The sequence below is a fragment of the Aspergillus melleus genome (assembly GCF_016097325.1).
Source record: "Aspergillus melleus strain CBS 546.65 chromosome Unknown contig3, whole genome shotgun sequence".
NCBI lineage: Eukaryota > Fungi > Ascomycota > Eurotiomycetes > Eurotiales > Aspergillaceae > Aspergillus > Aspergillus melleus.
In genome coordinates this window covers 5,458,378-5,475,855 of record NW_025763372.1, presented here as the reverse complement: position 1 = coordinate 5,475,855, position 17,478 = coordinate 5,458,378, and the positions used below count along the sequence as shown (strand labels likewise).

Below are 17,478 nucleotides of genomic sequence, written 5' to 3'. Positions count from 1 at the left end.
AGCAGAACTCGACGCACTAGACTGGAAGATTAGAGAATGGAATGATTGAGTGCACTGGAACGAAAATCAGACCACCGTCTGTCTTGAACGGCTATATCAATATACAGTTGAGGTTGTCGTGCCCCCACACAAGACCGGGATTGGATTTGTTATTTCCAACGGCGTTTCCAGGGCGGATTCGGCGGCGCGCCGCTGCTCGGACGGAGAAGACGGATTCGATTGGCCCTCAGTCGGTCCGAAGAAGTCAGATTGGCGAAACTTTGATTACTTTCAAGATTTGTCAGGACGGTCATCGCTCGAAGTCTGTTTCCGGACTGCTGCATCGTACTCGGGGGACTCGGCGAGGCTGACGGAGCTCGCCGGGCAGATGGCACATGGCTAGTACATGACTGGCAGCAGACTATCTCGACAGAGGAAGCCTCTTCTTTCCTATTTCCTCAACGTTTCACCCCTTGCCACGGCGCGGGGAAGTCTGATGGCCCCTCTTACCCATTTTGTCTCTACTGTATCCTTACGTGCTTGCATAATCTACCATGTCATCTGTTAGCGGAATCTGGTTTCTGTTTCTCGCCACTGCTGCAACGTCCCTCCTGTGGGGGGTCAGTATCTGGAACGGGACTGTCAAGGAACTGCTTCTGACAGCTTACCGTGGCAAATTTGAAGATGGCACCCCGTTTCATACTGACTATACTGGCTTTCTGCCACTCGACTTCCCTATTGCTGTTCTAGTGGCCTTTTTCTATTACGGAACAAACGGGTCGCACCCTGGCTACCAGCAATTCCTCGTGGACGCGTATTCGACGTTGCAGCTGGCTTTTGTTTGGCTGTATGCTGAAGGACTCCGGCTAGAGGACAAACCATATCCGATTGCAAAGTAAGCCTCCTGTAACGTTCGTACATTCCGAACTGAGAGTTTTGTATCAACTAACCGCAATTTCAACCTCCGTGAAGTCCTCTCATCTGGGGTCTCCTTTGGCAAGCACTCGGCGGCGCCATTGCCTGGCCTATTTATTTCTTCTATCACATTCGATGGTCTAACTCTCGACAAGGACAGCTTCGTCCGCTTTCCCTATCGTCCGCAAAGGCACTTCCATTCAGCTTTCTTCTGGGTGCGGTTCTGCCAGCTGTGATAGGCATGCTTCCAACCTGGTACCCTCGATCTCCTCATGTCCATCAGTCCGTCCTAGCAGCATGGCAGCCCGACCCTGTCTGGGTAGCAGTCATTCAAACATTCCTCACAAAGTTGTTCTCCGCACCGGAAAACGCAAACCAGGCCGTGTGGTGGACGCGGGCCTCCCTCTTATTGTCAGCGGTGGCGTGCACGATCGGACATTCACACACTCTTTGGACGGTTATCACATCGTCCGATGAGCGACTTAGCTTTCCACGCATGTATATTCCGCATCTGGTGAACGGACCACAGGACGCGACGGTCCGACTAGCAAGCGGTCCCTGGCTCTTCCTCCAATACGACCTTATTATATACTCGTTGGCAAGCGTGTCTTGGGCATATATTCTTGTCTCGCGATTGGTGACACCGGGAGCGCTGCCTCGCCTCGTGGTGTTACCAACGCTTTTCATAGTGGGGTCGGTGATCCTGGGGCCTGGTGCCACTGTTTCTTTGGCGCTGTTTTGGAGGGAAGGAAATGTTCCTGTGAGCCGGAAGGATCGGAGATTACCCAGGAAGTCATTCAATAAATTGAAGCAGTGAAGTGGGACTGCCTCTTGACGCTGTGGTGGGGACATATCATTGATCCCGATAGGGCTTGCTACAGGACTTACCATAAACGTCTCACTGATTACGATATATCATATTTGACTCTAGAAATGAATGATGGTCTCATGTTCAATTGAAGTTCAGACATCAGAGATAGGTTTGTTTCCTGAGCAGTACGTAAGCTGTAGCCTCACCATAAGTGTGTGAGATGACCCGAAACAGAGCCTGGGGGCCCTGTATTACCGGCTTCAGCGTTTGCATAGCCTACAAACGGATGATAATTGGATTAAGCTGTTGCTAATTGACCACAGGGCATTACCACGTTGCCATCCATCCGTTCACAGTCTGGATAGCGAGCGCCACAAGCCAAGAGCCTCTACACAAATGCTGATTTCCCCCTCGCTCATCTCAGCAGTCACCAGGTTCGGAGACCGCCCCGGCGGTATCTCGGAGTACAGTAGGGCGCTGGACCCCTCGGTCCGGCAAAGGGATCTGACTGGGTATCGGATCCCTTATGCAGTGATATTCGGACCCCAACCCGAGGACTGGGTCGTATTCGAGTGTAGCTCCCACCTCGCAAGGAGGGGGGATCGATTATCCATTAACATGTGTTTCTTACGTCGATGGAGAATAGTCTTGTGATAATACTGTTATCGGAGATTATCCTATAATTCGTCTAAACTGTCGTGGAAATCCCCATTTTCTTCGCCTGCTGGTCTCTCATTCGGATTCGAGACGAGCTGGTCTTTATCACCCCATGGAACCTTTGACCTGAAATTCCTGCTATTGTGAAGAATACAACGCAGGATGGGATCAATCGAAGTTCAGAAGGTCGATGTCGCAATTATCGGGGCAGGTAAGTGAATCTGGATCCAATCCGCGCCTCAAGAGACCATTGCTAATCACCCCTGGCTGGTATGAACAGGATGGTACGGCCTTGTCGCAGCCAGAACATATCTCCGTCTCTGCCCCAATGCAAAGCTACTCGTCATTGATTCCGACTCCACCGTGGGCGGCGTTTGGAGCGAGGACAGATTATACCCAAATCTAGTCGCCCAGGTCAACCTTGGTCTGTTCAACTACACTGATACGCCCATGCCGGCGGCCGGAATGACCAAGGACCGACAAGTGACCGGTCGTATGATCCACAACTATCTGCAGCGATACGCCGAAGACCACGATCTCCTTCGCTATATCCGGTTCAATACTTTCGTCAACCGAGTGGAAAAGATATCCGGCGGATGGCGTCTCCACTTCCGCGAGTCCGGCGACATCGTCGAGACTGCCAAGTTAATGGTCGCGTCGGGGGTCACGTCTATCCCTAACATGCCCTCTCTGGACGACACCGATGTGTCCGTGCCGGTGATCCACTCCATGAACCTGGGTGCGTCGTTTGAAGATATCAAGAGACCCGAGATCAAGGAAGTGGTGGTTGTCGGAGCGGCCAAGTCTGCATACGACGCTGTCTATCTTCTCTTGACCATGGGCAAGAAAGTCACTTGGGTGATTCGACCAGGAGGTGCCGGTCCTCTGGCCATTCTCCCGTCCAAATTGCTCGGCTTCTGGACGAGTATTGGAGTGGCCTCAACGCGACTGATGACCGGTTTGAGTCCTTCGATCTTCAATACCAACGGTCTCCTGTACTCCGTTTTCCAGAAGAGCCCCCTGGGAAGATGGGTGACAGGACGCTTCTGGGACACGGTGGCACTCCTTAGCGACATTCACGCAGGATACTATAAAGGGGACCATGTGGCCAAGCTACGACCGGAAATCGACGGCAAGGGGTAAGTTTGTCCAATCCCATCAACCGCATGTCATGCCCTAATACCTCTCATAGCATCTTCTGGGCAAACTCTGGCCTTGGCGTCGTCACCTTGGACGACTTTTGGTCCACCATCCACAAAGGCGACGTCACCGTGATCCGTGACGACCTGGACAGAATCAAGGGCGACACGCTGAAGCTCAAGTCGGGCGAAAGCGTACGATCCGACTACGTCCTCATGTGCACCGGCTGGGGCGACCACTTCGCCATGTTCGATGACGCCACGAAACGCGAAGTGGGCCTGCCGGTGCTGACCGCGAAAGGGGCCGTCGACCCAGCATGGGTGAAGTCCGACGCAGAGGCCGAGGATTCCGTGAATCGCAAACTGCCGTTCTTGGCGAAGTCGGCGGTGGTGCGGAATCCCAAGAATCTCCTGCAGCCGCAGAGGAAGTGGAGATTGTATCGTCGCGTGGTGCCTATTAAGATGGCCGAGAAGGGAGATCGATCGCTCGCGATCCTTGGCCAGATCCACACGGTGCAAACACCTCTGGTTGCGGAGGTCCAATCCTTCTGGGCTATTCTGTATCTGCTGGGCAAGGTTGAACTGCCCGATCATGATACTATGGTCAAAGAGATTGCCGAATGGAATATCTGGACGAAGAAGCGGTACTTGAGCCAGGGACAGAAGTTCCCCTACTCGCTGTACGATTTTCTTCCGGTATGATGATCTGTGTAATGACAACTTCCCATTATCACTAGCTAACCTGACCCATAGTACGTTGACACTCTATGCAAAGACCTCGGCATCAACTCCCGACGCAAATCAAATGTTCTGGCGGAGATATTCTCTCCTTACCGGCCAGAGGACTTCAACGGATTTATTGACGAGTACATGTTAAAGAGACTGAACGAGTCAGTCGGCAAGCCTAAGGAAGTCCAGTCTCACTTGCTTACTCGGTTGTGGGGGGTTGGCTTAAGCCTGGTTGTTTCTCTGGTTGCGCTGAGCAAGGTGATTACTGCGTGATAAATAGATTTTTTGATTTTGTTTCCATTTCCTAGATCTACTTGGCGTGCTGTTTGTTTCCCTTGATTAGGGCCTGTAGTTGGGCCTAGCGAAGTCTATACATCTAGAGACAATTTAGCTATGTTGCTGGCCATAAAGCATTTTAACTTAGGCAGACATAGAACAATACGTCAGATAGGCCGTTAAGCAACAAACATCTTCAACATTGAGCACATCTTTAATCCCTTGGCAGATCCATGATCTCTCGATAAAGGCTCGTATGGGCTGCCGGCTTTTCCTTCATTCCCGCGCACGGGCTCGGCCCGAGCGTCAACAATGCCAAGAATACGGCTGATGGGTGCTTGCTATCATTGGCTCGGGGCCTCGGGCCGGATAGATGAAGTGGGGCTGTTTTACTTTTCTTCTGTTTTTGGAAAATCCTACGAAATAGAGAAATGCCGAAGAAAGCCAAAGAAGAAAGACTGCTATTGCTATGCTAGAGTGTTGCTATACCAGAGAGAAGTATGCAACCCAGATGTCTAATGAAACTTCTTGTATCCCTTTCCAGCCACAAAGGTGTCCATCCATTCGTGCTGCGTGCGATCCTGACTCAATTCCCAGTATCGTTCGGCGTGCGCGGGGCCGCTGATGGCACCGCTGGCGTAATCGCCGTTGTCGAGGCGCTCATCTCCATAGTAAAAGCTATTCCTGGCGTTAGTAAAATCAGAGAAAAACAAGGCATGTTGAATACATACGTATATCCCTTTCCCTTGAATGCAAGCACCGCATTCTCAATGACATGGCCCATCGCAATCTTACCAACACCCAAACTGACCAACCGAGGCTGGGGCTTCAGGTTCAGTCCGTTGGCCGTGTAGATGAAGGATTTCGGAACGTCATCAGGAATACTAGCGAATCCCTTGACGGCCTCCTGGGCAGTCAGGTACGCAGACGTAAAGTTAACCGCGAGATCATGCTCCAACTCATCCTGGTTGAGAGTCAAAGGGTTTCCGGGGGCGGCAGGAAAGACGTGATAAGCTGAAACGTTGCGTTAGCACGAGACCATTGGGATGTGTTCAACTTCAAAAGTGGGGGCCTTATCGATGCACCATTATGAATGACGACGTTGGGCGGATTCCCGAACTTGGCCTTTACCTCCTCAAAAGCCTTGTGCACGGTTCCCGGCGCCGTCAGATCAGCTCGGATGTGCGTGTACGAGGAATCGAAGGATGCGGAGAATCCACGGCTCACAAGCGCAATCTTGTACCCTTGAGCTGCGAATAGTGCCGCCGTGGAGCTGGCGACGTTGGGTCCGGCGCCCAGGATGAGGAGGATCGGGCTAAAGGTCATGGTGTGGGATGGAGATTGGACTGGAATGTGGGTAAAGGATTGATGGATTTTTGAATTGCATAAGGAGCGAATTGGAAGTATAATATATAGACTTTTTGCAAATGCGACTACAAGGAGCTAAGAGGAGTGGGATGTCGTCCTCGGAGGGGTACAGCGCAGGGGACGGCGAATTTCGCCGACGATGGTGATGATGTCACAGCTATTATTCGGTCATCGGGCGTTGTTATTGGTTTAAAATGTAAGCAAAACAAGCCTACGAGTTGGGATATTGGCGTGAAAATAATTTCCTTGATCCCACTTCCTTGCATGTAAGCCGCAGTTGTGCTTTGACTACTCAGTGTACTGCTGCTCGACAATGCCTGGAAGCAGGGTGTACATGCATAAGCAGAGCATAATTTTGGAGCCAGAGCATCATTAATCTAGCTTAAAAATGCAGAACTTATTCTATGTTCAATTTAAGGGCAATTTGCGATTATAATAGCAACGCTTCATTCTCTAGGTCTCGGTTCAACACGGCACGTTAGTCGAGACAACATCCTACGTTTGCACCATGATCTCTACAAAGCACCGTATCCAGGCGTTTCTAATCAAAACCTGTAGCTGGAACCACCTTCGAGAGACGGGACTCGACCGTGATAACACGGGTCTTCTCGTCGACCAACATCCGACCGTTGCCAATCAACGTAAAGTTCTGCAATTCCTGGAGCTCAGGGTCCCCACTGTGGAAGGTATGAGCGCCAGCTATTATCGATCGACAGAAAGTGATTAGTAGAGTGTGGCATTAAGAAAAAAGAGTGGAATGTCATGACATACTGCTGAACCCGAACGGCACACTGACGGAGTCAGGTTGCTGATGGAAGATCTTGAGGACGGCCTCATTCGTATCAATGATGCCAGTGTAGCCGAAGCTAATCTCCTTGCCATCCTCAGTTCTACAATATGTATTAGCTCTGCGGAATCTTTCTCGAAAAAGAGATAATAATACCGGGCGATCGCCTTCATGTTGATCCGCGCATGTTTCTGGTCTGGGTCAAACTCGAGCCAGTCGGCGCCAAAGACAACGTTGGCTTTGAATTTAGGCTCAAATCCTTCCACAGTCTCGACTGTGCCGGTGGGTGTTTCCTGCCATTCAAGGATATTATATTAGTTGCTGAAAATGCATGTTTTCCTGGACCTGGAGGTTCGCACTTACAAAATGGATCAGAGTAGCACCGCTCTGACGGGGCCCTAGACGAGACATTAGAGATACTTCGTATAACTCAAAAAAGTGCAGAAAGATAAGAAGACTTACCAATGGGGTGGCCAGCACCCACATTGACCTTCCACACAATGGCAGGCTGAAGGGACGGAAAGTTGATGATAGGGGGACTCATTCTGGTGGTGAAGCAATATGTTTCAGCCAAAGATAAAGCTTCTTTTTCCGGTCCGTACTACACATTGTTCTTTATAAGGTATATTCAGAGCCCTCAGTAGCCTATTGCGGTCCAGTCATCGGACACGTTTGTATGAGTCGGACCGGAAGCCGAGCGTGAGACGGAGAGTAAGCGTTCACCCGGAGTCGTTCGCCGACTACTACCCTGCTGATTATCAATATCAACCCATGCCGATTGCCAAGCGCGTTACAAGGGGGTGGAATTGCTTAATGCGCATTCATATGGTCTGTCGTTGCCGCTGTTTGAAGACGAAACCGGAGTCCCTCGAGCCACAAAGCGTCCTGTTTATCCCGCCTGTCCCTTCAATCCCCTCTTCATCCAAATTAAGAAGCTCAAAAGAGAGCTTGCAAGATGGGATCTGCCGAGAGACCGTTCCGTGTCATCGTCGTTGGCGGTGGCGTGGGAGGCCTTACTGCCGCCCACACCCTCCACCGAGCTGGCATCGACTATGTTGTTTTGGAGAAAGGACTTGTTGCTCCGCCTATGGGTGCGAGTATTGGTATCTATCCCCATGGCTCTCGAATCCTCGAACAGATAGGGTGTCTGGCAGACGTGGAGGACGAGTGCGTCACGCTGGGCAAGAGTCAGAATCTCTTGCCGGACGGACGGACTATCTTCAGCAGTGACTTCTTCAAATACAGCAGGCAATAGTATGGTCGCATTGCTCTGGTCATCCGTGAAGCTATTGACTGACACATGAGTAGTCATGGGTACCCCATTCCCGTCCTTGAGCGACGCCGGTTCCTAGAAATACTCTACGAGAACACCCCGGACAAGTCCAAGATTAGGTCTGGAACCGCAGTGGTAGATGTGATCGACCACGAGACGGGTGTCAAGGCTATCCTGGCTGATGGTAGCGTGGAAGAAGGAGACTTAGTCTTGGGTGTTGACGGTGTTCACAGCAACATCCGAAACATCATGTGGCGGAATGCCAACGCTGCGGTCCCAGGGTTGATCACGACCGCAGAAAAGAAGTGTAATCTCTTTACCCTTGTATTCATGATCACATGAACTGCAAACTGACAGAAATATATATAGCGTTGATTTGTGACTGGACAGCCCTTGCAGGTTTCAGCCCTACAGTTCCAGGAATGAGCAACTGCAACATGACTTGCACTCATTATCCCGGCAAGTCCTTCCTAGTGATCGGTCAGAAGAAGTACACTTTCTGGTTCGTCTTCTTCAAGAACGAAGAGACACGCTACTGGCCCAGCTCTCCTCGATGGACTGCCCAGGACGCCGAGAAGCGAGCCGCGGAATGTGCCGACTGTCCCATCTCCGACACTCAGGTGTTTGGGGAGTTGTGGCGATCTCGCGTTCGAGGCGACCTGGTCAATGTAGAGGAGGGCCTGTTCAAACACATGTACTTTGGTCGGATTGTTCTTGCGGGAGATGCCGTTCACAAGGTACCTCCACCTCCCGTTTTGGTTATGCTCAGACCTTGCTAAGTAGCATGTCAAGATGACGCCCAACATCGGACTCGGCGGCAACGCAAGCATGGAGAGCGTTGTCGTTCTTTCGAACCTTCTGCATCGCGCCGTGCAGGCCCATCCGAGCGGCAAGCCTGATAAGAAGATGCTCGAGACGATCCTGGAAGAATATCAGACCCTGAGATACGATCGCATGCAGAAAGTCATCCACTTCTCCGGCGAGGCCACCAGACTGCAAGCCTGGGACAGCCTGTACTACAAGACGCTCTCCCGGGTCATTCCTTACTTCCCAGATACGACGTCTGCCAAGAGAACAGCAGAGCTGATCAAAGCCGCAGCCAAACTGGACTATGTTCCAACTTCTCCCGCTCGGAAAGGGACCGTGGCGTGGGAGGATGACGGGCAACGGGCTTTAGGGGCTCATCAGGCTGCAGTTAGCAGCGTGAGACGGTTGATTCAGATCCCGGTCGTGCTGCTCTCTTTTGGACTCTCGTTCTTCTATCTGTCTGGTATCAAACTGTGAGGATTTCATTTCGCTGTTGCTCATTGGTTTGGTGTGGAGGATATAGTGAACGCATTAGATTGGACAGAATCAGATATGAATTTATTTACGCGAGCAACTTGACAAAAAAGTCTACTTATTCGGGCTAATGGTAGCTGGTGAAGTGGATCTAAGAGAAAGTCAAAAAGCGAAGCACGGTATTCCTGTGCGTCACTAATCGACAAGATCACGTTGAAGATGTTTTCACAATCGTTCTCTCTCTGACTTTCATATCGCGACATAAACATGTATCTGTCTTTTCCTATTGCTATTTTTGTTTTTAATTTTAATTTTTATTGTTATTTCTTTGTTCCTCCCATCATATCCTTCTCTTTCTTTGATTTTCTACAGGAATAATATCGGTTTCTCTTACATATCTGTGACAACGGTGAACTCTATATATATTGCTCAGTGAGGCCAACTTGATAGGTTGGTTGGCCAGGTATTGGATTCAGTTTGCTGGGGACATATTCCAAGGTGATCACCAAATAGCCTATGTGAAGGAAAAACTGTTGTAGATGATCAAAAATGAATTCATCCAAGTAATGGGGATGAGGATAGGGCTTGGCGGATGGTAGCCTCCAAAATGTTTCGAGGCGAGACCACAGATTCCGCAAGGGAAAAAAAAGAGAAAAAAGGAGAGAGAAAGAAAAAAAAAAACAAAAAAAGGGAAAAGAAAGAAAGAGCAAAAGCCGCACGCTTGAGTACTTTTGATTAGCTGCAAGGAAACGAGCTTACTCCGTACAGTGCGTTAGGCCTGCGGACGCCAACGCTAGGAACGTGGCATTCCCTGATTATTGGCAGGGCAAGTCGACGCCGAAGTTGAAGTGCGGAAGTACTCCGGAGAACGGATGAAGATTAGCAATCGTCGTAAGCAGATATATATCGAGTTGGATACTAAGCTTCTGCATGCTGTAAAATTGACCCGATATTTTCACTTGCATCTACAACGTGTAACGTCGCTACAAAATGCCCGAGATCAGATTTTTCTTCGCCTCGAGGCCTGCTCACTCTGCCCCCACATTCTCCTACATGAAATTGAAGCCGACTTCAAGCCTTTCCAGGTTATCAACAAAGGCCCGGAAGTGAAATTCTCAGATGACTTTCATCGGATCAACCCCAAAATGCGTGTTACGATGATCGCAGTCGACGAGCAAGTGATCACCGAACTTCCCGCTGTGGCCACAATCATATCCAGTTTGGCGCCCGAAAGAGGGCTAATGGGGAAGAATACCCTCGACACTGTTCGTGTTTACGAGTGGATGAATTATCTATCCGGGACATTACATGCCGGAGGATTCGGCCACTTGTTTCGCCCTGATCGCTGGACTACGGCGACTGATCTTACGAGTTTGGAGGGAGTGAAGCTCAAGGCCCGGGAGAGGGTGGTGGAGAGCTTCCAATTTATTGAGGAGAGACTAGACGAAGATCATACAGTCGGAGGGTATTTTACGGCCGTGGATCCGTTTCTTTACGTGTTCTATCGATGGGGGACGATGATGGGTGAGAATATGTCGCTTTTTCCCAAGTACGGCGCGCTGGTTAAGAATCTGGAGACACGCCCTGCGGTACGAGTGACTCTGGAGAAGGAAAAGCTGCCGCTAATCTGTTGAGAGATAGACCGGGAAAAGCAGTAGACTTTGTACATATCTCCGACCTGTATAATTGGCATTCTTTGCGTCCCAACAACTTGAGGCATGCTGTGACCTGAGAGGCGAGATGTATTCTCGCAGTGGGAACGTTGCGAAATCTGAACGACTAGAGGGTGCTAACGTCATCAAGAATTCCTAGGTTTCTGGCCATAAACATGAAACCACTTCGCATATGTATGAATGTTCCGATCCAAGAGTTCTGTTCGGGCGCCATTCAGCAGCACACGTACATCCTCGACAGGCCAATGCAGCACCCGCGTTAAAAGCGCTAAACTATAAGCATCCAGCGATTCTAGCATGTTAACCTGATAATATCTACCGAGTTCCTTCAACTTCGCATCCTTGGGCCACGGTGACATGGGCATCTGGGAATGCAACTGGTCAGAGAGCGACCGGGGGCGGCACAGCAAGAGACGTTGGCTTACCTTGTAGACGTCTTCTCTGATGTTAACAAAACCCGCGTTTGAAAGACGCTGCATATGCTCCGTAGCCGTTCCCATTATTCTGCCCATGCGAGCACTGGCCTCCTTCACGAGTCGGGTCGTCTCTTTGAGGCTCTTTGCTTGCTGGATCGTGTCGTCGTCACCGCACACAATCAGGTCAACCTCGGCAAACTCAAACCACCCGCCTGGATTGAGCTGATTGTATGCCTGGCTGACGAGGCGGTCGTAATTAGAGACGGAGCCTTGAAGGTCGCGCGCGTGTATAAAGTCAAACTGAGTATCATGGCTCCAGTCGGCTTCGAAATCGTCGACCTCGAAGTGCAAATTTGGAGGCACCCTGCAGGCCGTAGTCAGACTAAGAGCTATAGGACGTAATGGTTGCTGTAGGGATTACCAAGGAGGTTGTATTGGACTGAGGTCATTGCCTGTGCGCTATTAGGTGCATGACTTGACCCAATCTATGAAATCGGCGCTCGCACCTATGACCCTGGCATTCGGGAATTTGCTACAGCAAGTGAGTTAACTGCTCATAAAAGCACGATGCAGCAACCTACTCTGCCATTTCAATTGCCCAGACGCCAGTGCCCGTTCCCAGGTCTAATATCGTGGAGATGTTTTGGGGAATTGGGGAGCGGTAAAGGTGTCCACCGAGTTTCAATCGATGAATGTGGTGATGCTGGTCGACGATTAGATACTGTGGTAGATTTGCGAAGATTGTGGTACAAACAAGCTCGAGTCGCGATTGCTCCTGCTCATCGTTGGGCTGGTCAAGTCAGCCCTTGCTATCTTGAAATACAGGACTTTTTCCTTTACCATTGTGTAAAGGCCTTCTTTGAACGCATGATATCGGCGACCGTTCTGCAAAGAGTTGGTCAAATGTGTGAACAGCCTTTACTCGAGGGAAAATTGCTGACTTCATATCTACAACCTGGTTAGCCAGTGTGTGTGTGTGTGTGTGTGTGTGTGAGGGAAGAGGATTCGAACATACTGGTAATTCCTAATGCTGGAGGCAATTGAAGTAGTTGAACTGAGCCCTGAGCTGGTTTGACGCTGATTAGGTCCTATCCGGTGTATCCGACACAAACCACGCACCTATTGACAAATGAACTCCCTGCGTCATCGTACAGAAGATCGTCGTCCTTGATATTGTCATGACCAAAACGCAATGCAAACCGGCAGGTAAATCGAACTCACCTCAACTTCCACGCCACTGTCAGGCCCCTCGCTGAGGCCAATTTGGAGCGGCATTATTGCAGTGAGTCAAAAGTACGGAATGAAAGGGGGGGAACGTTCGAGCATACAAAGAAAAACATCATGCGTGGCCAAAAGGGTCATGCTGTTGTTTGCCGAGCGCCACTTTTCAAGAGACCAAATCCCTGCACCGACGGACAAGGATCAGGCCAGCAGCTGCAAGGCGCTAAAAGAAGGCCGTGGAGAAAAGAAGGATTAGTGGAGCCTCGTTGATTGGCACTGGGCAACTCATTTGTGCAACGGTCGTGTTAGTCGTGCATTAGCGAGAATTGGCGCTGAAATCCCCTCTTTTGGTGAGTTTCCCGCGTGGGATACGTTTTCCTCCCGGTGTGAGAATTCTGATTGATGTAGGAGAGTTGATTTGCTATAATAACTCGCTTTAGATTGCCATGCGGTGGAGTTGTCCATCTGCCGACAGTTGTGAAGATCACAGAGACCCCTGAGCCGATAAACTTTATGAGACATTAGCAGAAGAGACTAATTACACTGTCGCATAAGACAGCATCAAGGACTGTTGACATCTGTTCTGCGCATAATAGGTCTTAAAGTACGAATGGAAGTCACCGGAGCGAGATTGCAAATATCATAAACAAGGATACCGTGAAGCTCTGCAACAAACAAAGACTGGGTATATGGTTCAAGCTGTCCTGGAAAACATGCCAATATCAAAGCAAAAAAACATCGCTACTCACACAGGATGTCGCTTCAAATGCCCCAAAAAAACGCATTCAGCCAAGGATTCTGAGACTTGTAAACATTCAACGCATTCGCAGAATGGAACGGCCCAAAGGGATCGCCTTCCAAGGTATGAATCCGGAAACCGCGATTCTGCTCGCAGCAGATACAAGCAGAAGTACAATGTCCTGTTCCCTTGACGATGACTTGAACCTGATAGCATCCACATCTACGAGCGTAGCATCCACCCCTCCTAGCACATTGCGACCGTAGCCATTTAGAATTGTCCCACTGTGTGTTTCGTCGCAGGGACAGAATGGCCCTCTTCACTGGGCTTTTCGGAAATCGATCCAGATCATCTTGAAGGGCTAGCTGCATCGTGAAAGCGCACTGATTGTAGGCCGCAATTTTATCCTCCAAGGGAAACAGCTCACTGTCAGAGGACCATTCGCTTGTGAAACTTCCGTTATCGTCGGGTCGATATAACTGCTTCCACCTGTATTTCCCCAGCCGTTGAACAGTCAAATCGAGATCAACGCGCATTTGTATCCACTATTTTAACTTCTCACAGTGTACAGGCTCGAGGGCAATGTGGTGACTCATTATTCGGCGAATTCGCTGGGCGCATTTCCTTAAGCCGACGCACTCGAGGAGTGTCTCAAAGAACTTGGCGTGGGCTTCCACAACCTTCACAAACTGGGATGCGCCTTCCATTGCAACTGATTTAAAAGGGAGGTTCGCACATGTGCAAAAGTGAAGATGGACATAAGAGCCCGTAGGATCGAAGTTTCTGAGATTAGGGTCAACATCGTAGGATGAAGTTTGGTAGGTAGTATGTCATCTGGTGTCATCAAAAAGTTAGTATGAGGATATTATACCCGAACAATATCTTGTGGGATTTAAAATAATAAGAGTTGAATAGTCTAAAGATAAAATGTTCAAATCTTAATAAATTTATCGAAATTAAATGCTCTGCCTCACGATAGAAAGTTAGGTTGAGTCGATGGGTTTACAGCCCAAGAGACGCCCCTATTAGTCCATGAAGCGGTACCGTAATTGGAATTAATCAATGAGATGAGTCAATCAGCGCGACCTGGCTTGAAACGATGTTATTCATTCTGTTTTGCTATCGATGGTTGAGGGTCATAGGTGGCTACATTGGTAAGAGAATGTATGGCAACCATGATGGCGCACAAGGAAGAACGGATTTGAACAGATTGGACTTCTTTCTTTCATATAAAAGGAGACGTTGAAATTCATGAGTGAACTTCCTCCGGCAACTCCACGTACCAGGACAGATCATTCTCCTCGTCCATCTCCCAAGCTGTGAACCCATTCCCCATGAACCGGAAGGGATTCGGACTGTTATACTCAATCTCAAAGTCCTCTGCCCGAATATCCTGGAGTATGCGATTAAACAACACTGCACTTCCCCCGAACAGCGCCGTAACTCTCCCATCAACTCGATTGAATATGGTATGCTCAACGTATTGCTGTAACTCTGGAAAACGATGTTGTACTTTATGGGCCATCAGGAGACCAGAAAAGCCGGCCCCGATAGTCACGACGCGGAGTTTGCGGGGTGTGTAGGCATAGTCGGCACTCATCGGGATGGTGAAGGGATTTTCCTCAGAAGCGCTGTTCGTATGAGAGTGGCCATGTAGCTTTCCTGTGCCGTTGATGCCGTTTGTCTTGTGCGCCCAGTTTGTCCTATTGGAATGGGGGGTCCCGTTGGTATGAAGGGCATTAGGCACTTCTCCGTCTCTGGGGAGAGCGGTGGTAGCGACTGTCATTGTGATTGACTTCTTCTCGTTATTTGGTCTTGTTGTCTGCGAGTGGAAGTGTCGATTTTATTGAACACCTTGTGAGAGGTCAAAGCTATGTCAAGCGATGGTGTGACTCTGCCTCATCCCAATTGATGGCACAGAGAGCCGAGCTCCAAGGGTCTCGGCATTAAGAAAAGACCAAACAGTACTGAAAGATAGGCAGGACTAGATTTGCTTCCCGATGCTCCGTCCCACTTATCAAAACACTAAGTGTGAGTCCTTCTACCCGGTTCTCGGCTTACCTGATTAGGAAATTCTGACCCTAAGTCTGTATATCGAATACTGCCGGTAGCTTCATGGTACCCCATCGACATGTTGAGCGGGGGAAAAATTGGCTAAATGCCGTACCTCTACGCCATGGCCCAACTTGGCCGAGAGAATTGTACATCATCTGCTGGAAAGTGGCTCCAAAGAGAATTATTCAACTAGATTATCGTGAACTATGACATGATTAGATCCCGATATCCCCTCGCAGCCACAGCATCGGCTCTTTTCCTATAGCCAGGTGCAGGTCCATTGTACCGAGCGACGATTCGCTTCTGCTTATGTGCCAGATTCTTATTTACACCACTCATCCAAGAGTCCACCTCATTTGCCAATAGCCCCTCGGCGCATTCATGAACATGCTCAGTCCACGCTACAACACCCTCATGCGTACATTCGGCACATGTAATTCCATGATCCCGAGCATAGCGAATGAAGTTTGCCACCCACTTGGAAGAGTACTCAATGCTGCGCGGAAAGTTTCCAAACATTTGATGTGGACCCATTACCATCATCATATTGGGGAAATGCTCAGCAAAGATTCCCAAGAAGGTTCGGGGACCGTCGCGCCATTGATCTGCCAGCTGAACTTTGTTACGTCCTTGGATGTCCATGGCTGTGAATGACCCAGTGACTGCGTCAAAGCCGGTCGCGTAGATGACGATGTCAATTGTGAAGTGCTCATCCTGTGTCTGGATACCTTCAGGTGTGATCTGTTGGATAGGATTGGTTTTCGCGTCAACGAGCCGGACATTCAGCTGGTTGTAGACTTCAAAATAGCCACTTTCAAGAGGCAGTCGCTTCGTACCAAACCCGTGGCATTTGGGAATCAACAATTCGGCGACCTTAGGATCATGGACGCGTTGGCGGATTTTGTTAGCAATAAACTCGCTGTAAAGAGCATTGGCCCGGCGATCAGTGGCGATATCACCAAAATTGCCCAGCCATTTTTGGAAGCCTCGAGTCTCGTATAGTGCATTCCACAACTTCTCTCGCGATTCCGGGTCGACATCAAACGTTCGTCGCTTGTCACTGATATGTATGAACCCAGAGTAAGATTCTCTGCATCGCTGGAATATCTCCGGATATCTTGAACGGATTTCTGCCATTTCCTCCGGCGATATCTTCTCGTTATTCAACGGTGCACTCCAGTTCGGAGTGCGCTGGAACACGGTGAGATGGCCGGCTGTTTTTGCTATTTCCTGAATTGCTTGAATTGCTGTCGCGCCTGTTCCAATGACGGCGACGCTTTTATTCCGGAAGTCGACCGGTTGTTGAGGCCATCGCGCTGTGTGATACGAAGGGCCGCTGAAATCGTGCACCCCGGGGATATTCGGCCAGGTGCAGTTGTTGAGAATTCCCATGGCCGTCACCATAAAACGACTGGTGTATTTCCTGCCCTCCTCATCGGTCAAAAGCCACGACCAACTCTCTTCTTGGAAAAGGGCTGCCTTGACTCGCGTATTGAATTGCATGTCTCTGCGAAGATCGAACCGGTCACAGACAAATTCGCAGTATCGTAAAGTCTCCGGTTGGGCAGCAAAATGCTCCGACCAGTTCCATTCATCGAGAATATCCTGGGAAAAAGAGAAGCCGTAAGAGTAGCTCTCCGAGTCGAACCGAGCCCCGGGATATCGATTCCAATACCAAGTTCCTCCGACCCCTCCGCCGGCTTCAAGCACCTTGGCTCGCAAACCGAGCTGGCGCATCTGGTAGATGGAATACATGCCAGATAGGCCTGCCCCGATGATGAGGACATCGTAGTCAAGGTGTCTGTTTAGTTGTTGGAATGTTGGACTCTGTATACTGCCCATTTTGGTGATATCGTTTGTTCGCTGTGTGGAGTCTGCGCAGGTTCAGACCTACAGCGACCCATGTAGTGTTCTTATTTAGTCGGACTAATCATCCTCGGTCGTCGTACAGGACTAAGCCTCAGATGGTTAACCGGTTTGCAACCGGCAATCCTAGCGCCGGTTCCCCGCAATCCGGGGAAATTGCATGGTGGAGTAAATGTGGTGGATACAGTTCACGCGAGCTTATCGATACGCTCGCTTGAACCGTTCCATGGTGTGGGTCCGCCAAGACCAGATTTATAAGCAGAACGATTCGCATGACCTTTTTGTATTTCTAT

The 17,478-nt window shown here is 49.7% G+C and overlaps 9 protein-coding genes across 9 annotated transcripts; 4 read left to right on the top strand and 5 right to left on the bottom strand.

Moving 5' to 3' along the window:
* Window positions 1-533: 533 nt before the first annotated feature.
* Window positions 534-1,711, top strand: LDX57_006904 (uncharacterized protein; the record flags this gene model as incomplete). The annotated part of the gene is made up of 2 exons (XM_046088625.1): window positions 534-874; window positions 952-1,711. The coding sequence occupies 2 exons, from the start codon at window positions 534-536 to the stop codon at window positions 1,709-1,711; spliced, it is 1,101 nt and encodes a 366-aa protein (XP_045944595.1).
* An 813-nt stretch (window positions 1,712-2,524) lies between these two features.
* Window positions 2,525-4,503, top strand: LDX57_006903 (uncharacterized protein; the record flags this gene model as incomplete). Its single annotated transcript, XM_046088624.1, has 4 exons — window positions 2,525-2,573; window positions 2,643-3,501; window positions 3,555-4,197; window positions 4,255-4,503. 4 exons carry the CDS (start codon window positions 2,525-2,527, stop codon window positions 4,501-4,503), a joined length of 1,800 nt encoding a protein of 599 aa, XP_045944594.1.
* A 518-nt stretch (window positions 4,504-5,021) lies between these two features.
* LDX57_006902 (uncharacterized protein) lies at window positions 5,022-5,874 on the bottom strand (the record flags this gene model as incomplete). The annotated part of the gene is made up of 3 exons (XM_046088623.1): window positions 5,592-5,874; window positions 5,238-5,520; window positions 5,022-5,184 (listed from the first exon to the last, which is right to left on the bottom strand). Exons 1-3 carry the CDS (start codon window positions 5,830-5,832, stop codon window positions 5,022-5,024), a joined length of 687 nt encoding a protein of 228 aa, XP_045944593.1. The 5' UTR covers window positions 5,833-5,874.
* Window positions 5,875-5,935: 61 nt separating this feature from the next.
* Window positions 5,936-7,255, bottom strand: LDX57_006901 (DUF3237 domain-containing protein). The gene is made up of 5 exons (XM_046088622.1): window positions 7,124-7,255; window positions 7,025-7,059; window positions 6,818-6,954; window positions 6,646-6,764; window positions 5,936-6,573 (listed from the first exon to the last, which is right to left on the bottom strand). The coding sequence occupies exons 1-5, from the start codon at window positions 7,203-7,205 to the stop codon at window positions 6,416-6,418; spliced, it is 531 nt and encodes a 176-aa protein (XP_045944592.1). The 5' UTR covers window positions 7,206-7,255; the 3' UTR covers window positions 5,936-6,415.
* Window positions 7,256-7,393: 138 nt separating this feature from the next.
* LDX57_006900 (FAD-dependent oxidoreductase) lies at window positions 7,394-9,609 on the top strand. The gene is made up of 4 exons (XM_046088621.1): window positions 7,394-7,915; window positions 7,970-8,241; window positions 8,304-8,671; window positions 8,727-9,609. The coding sequence occupies exons 1-4, from the start codon at window positions 7,617-7,619 to the stop codon at window positions 9,216-9,218; spliced, it is 1,431 nt and encodes a 476-aa protein (XP_045944591.1). The 5' UTR covers window positions 7,394-7,616; the 3' UTR covers window positions 9,219-9,609.
* A 402-nt stretch (window positions 9,610-10,011) lies between these two features.
* On the bottom strand, window positions 10,012-12,711 carry LDX57_006898 (uncharacterized protein). Its single transcript, XM_046088619.1, has 10 exons — window positions 12,526-12,711; window positions 12,424-12,470; window positions 12,320-12,370; window positions 12,246-12,252; window positions 12,145-12,189; window positions 12,059-12,094; window positions 11,886-12,007; window positions 11,811-11,836; window positions 11,726-11,756; window positions 10,012-11,668 (listed from the first exon to the last, which is right to left on the bottom strand). The coding sequence occupies exons 1-10, from the start codon at window positions 12,577-12,579 to the stop codon at window positions 11,014-11,016; spliced, it is 1,074 nt and encodes a 357-aa protein (XP_045944589.1). The 5' UTR covers window positions 12,580-12,711; the 3' UTR covers window positions 10,012-11,013.
* On the top strand, window positions 10,361-10,849 carry LDX57_006899 (uncharacterized protein; the record flags this gene model as incomplete). Its single annotated transcript, XM_046088620.1, has 1 exon — window positions 10,361-10,849. The coding sequence occupies one exon, from the start codon at window positions 10,361-10,363 to the stop codon at window positions 10,847-10,849; it is 489 nt and encodes a 162-aa protein (XP_045944590.1).
* A 1,802-nt stretch (window positions 12,712-14,513) lies between the features above and the next one.
* Window positions 14,514-15,050, bottom strand: LDX57_006897 (uncharacterized protein; the record flags this gene model as incomplete). The annotated part of the gene is made up of 1 exon (XM_046088618.1): window positions 14,514-15,050. One exon carries the CDS (start codon window positions 15,048-15,050, stop codon window positions 14,514-14,516), a length of 537 nt encoding a protein of 178 aa, XP_045944588.1.
* Window positions 15,051-15,523: 473 nt separating this feature from the next.
* LDX57_006896 (flavin-containing monooxygenase) lies at window positions 15,524-17,227 on the bottom strand (the record flags this gene model as incomplete). The annotated part of the gene is made up of 1 exon (XM_046088617.1): window positions 15,524-17,227. The coding sequence occupies exon 1, from the start codon at window positions 17,159-17,161 to the stop codon at window positions 15,524-15,526; it is 1,638 nt and encodes a 545-aa protein (XP_045944587.1). The 5' UTR covers window positions 17,162-17,227.
* Between the last annotated feature and the right edge of the window lie 251 nt (window positions 17,228-17,478).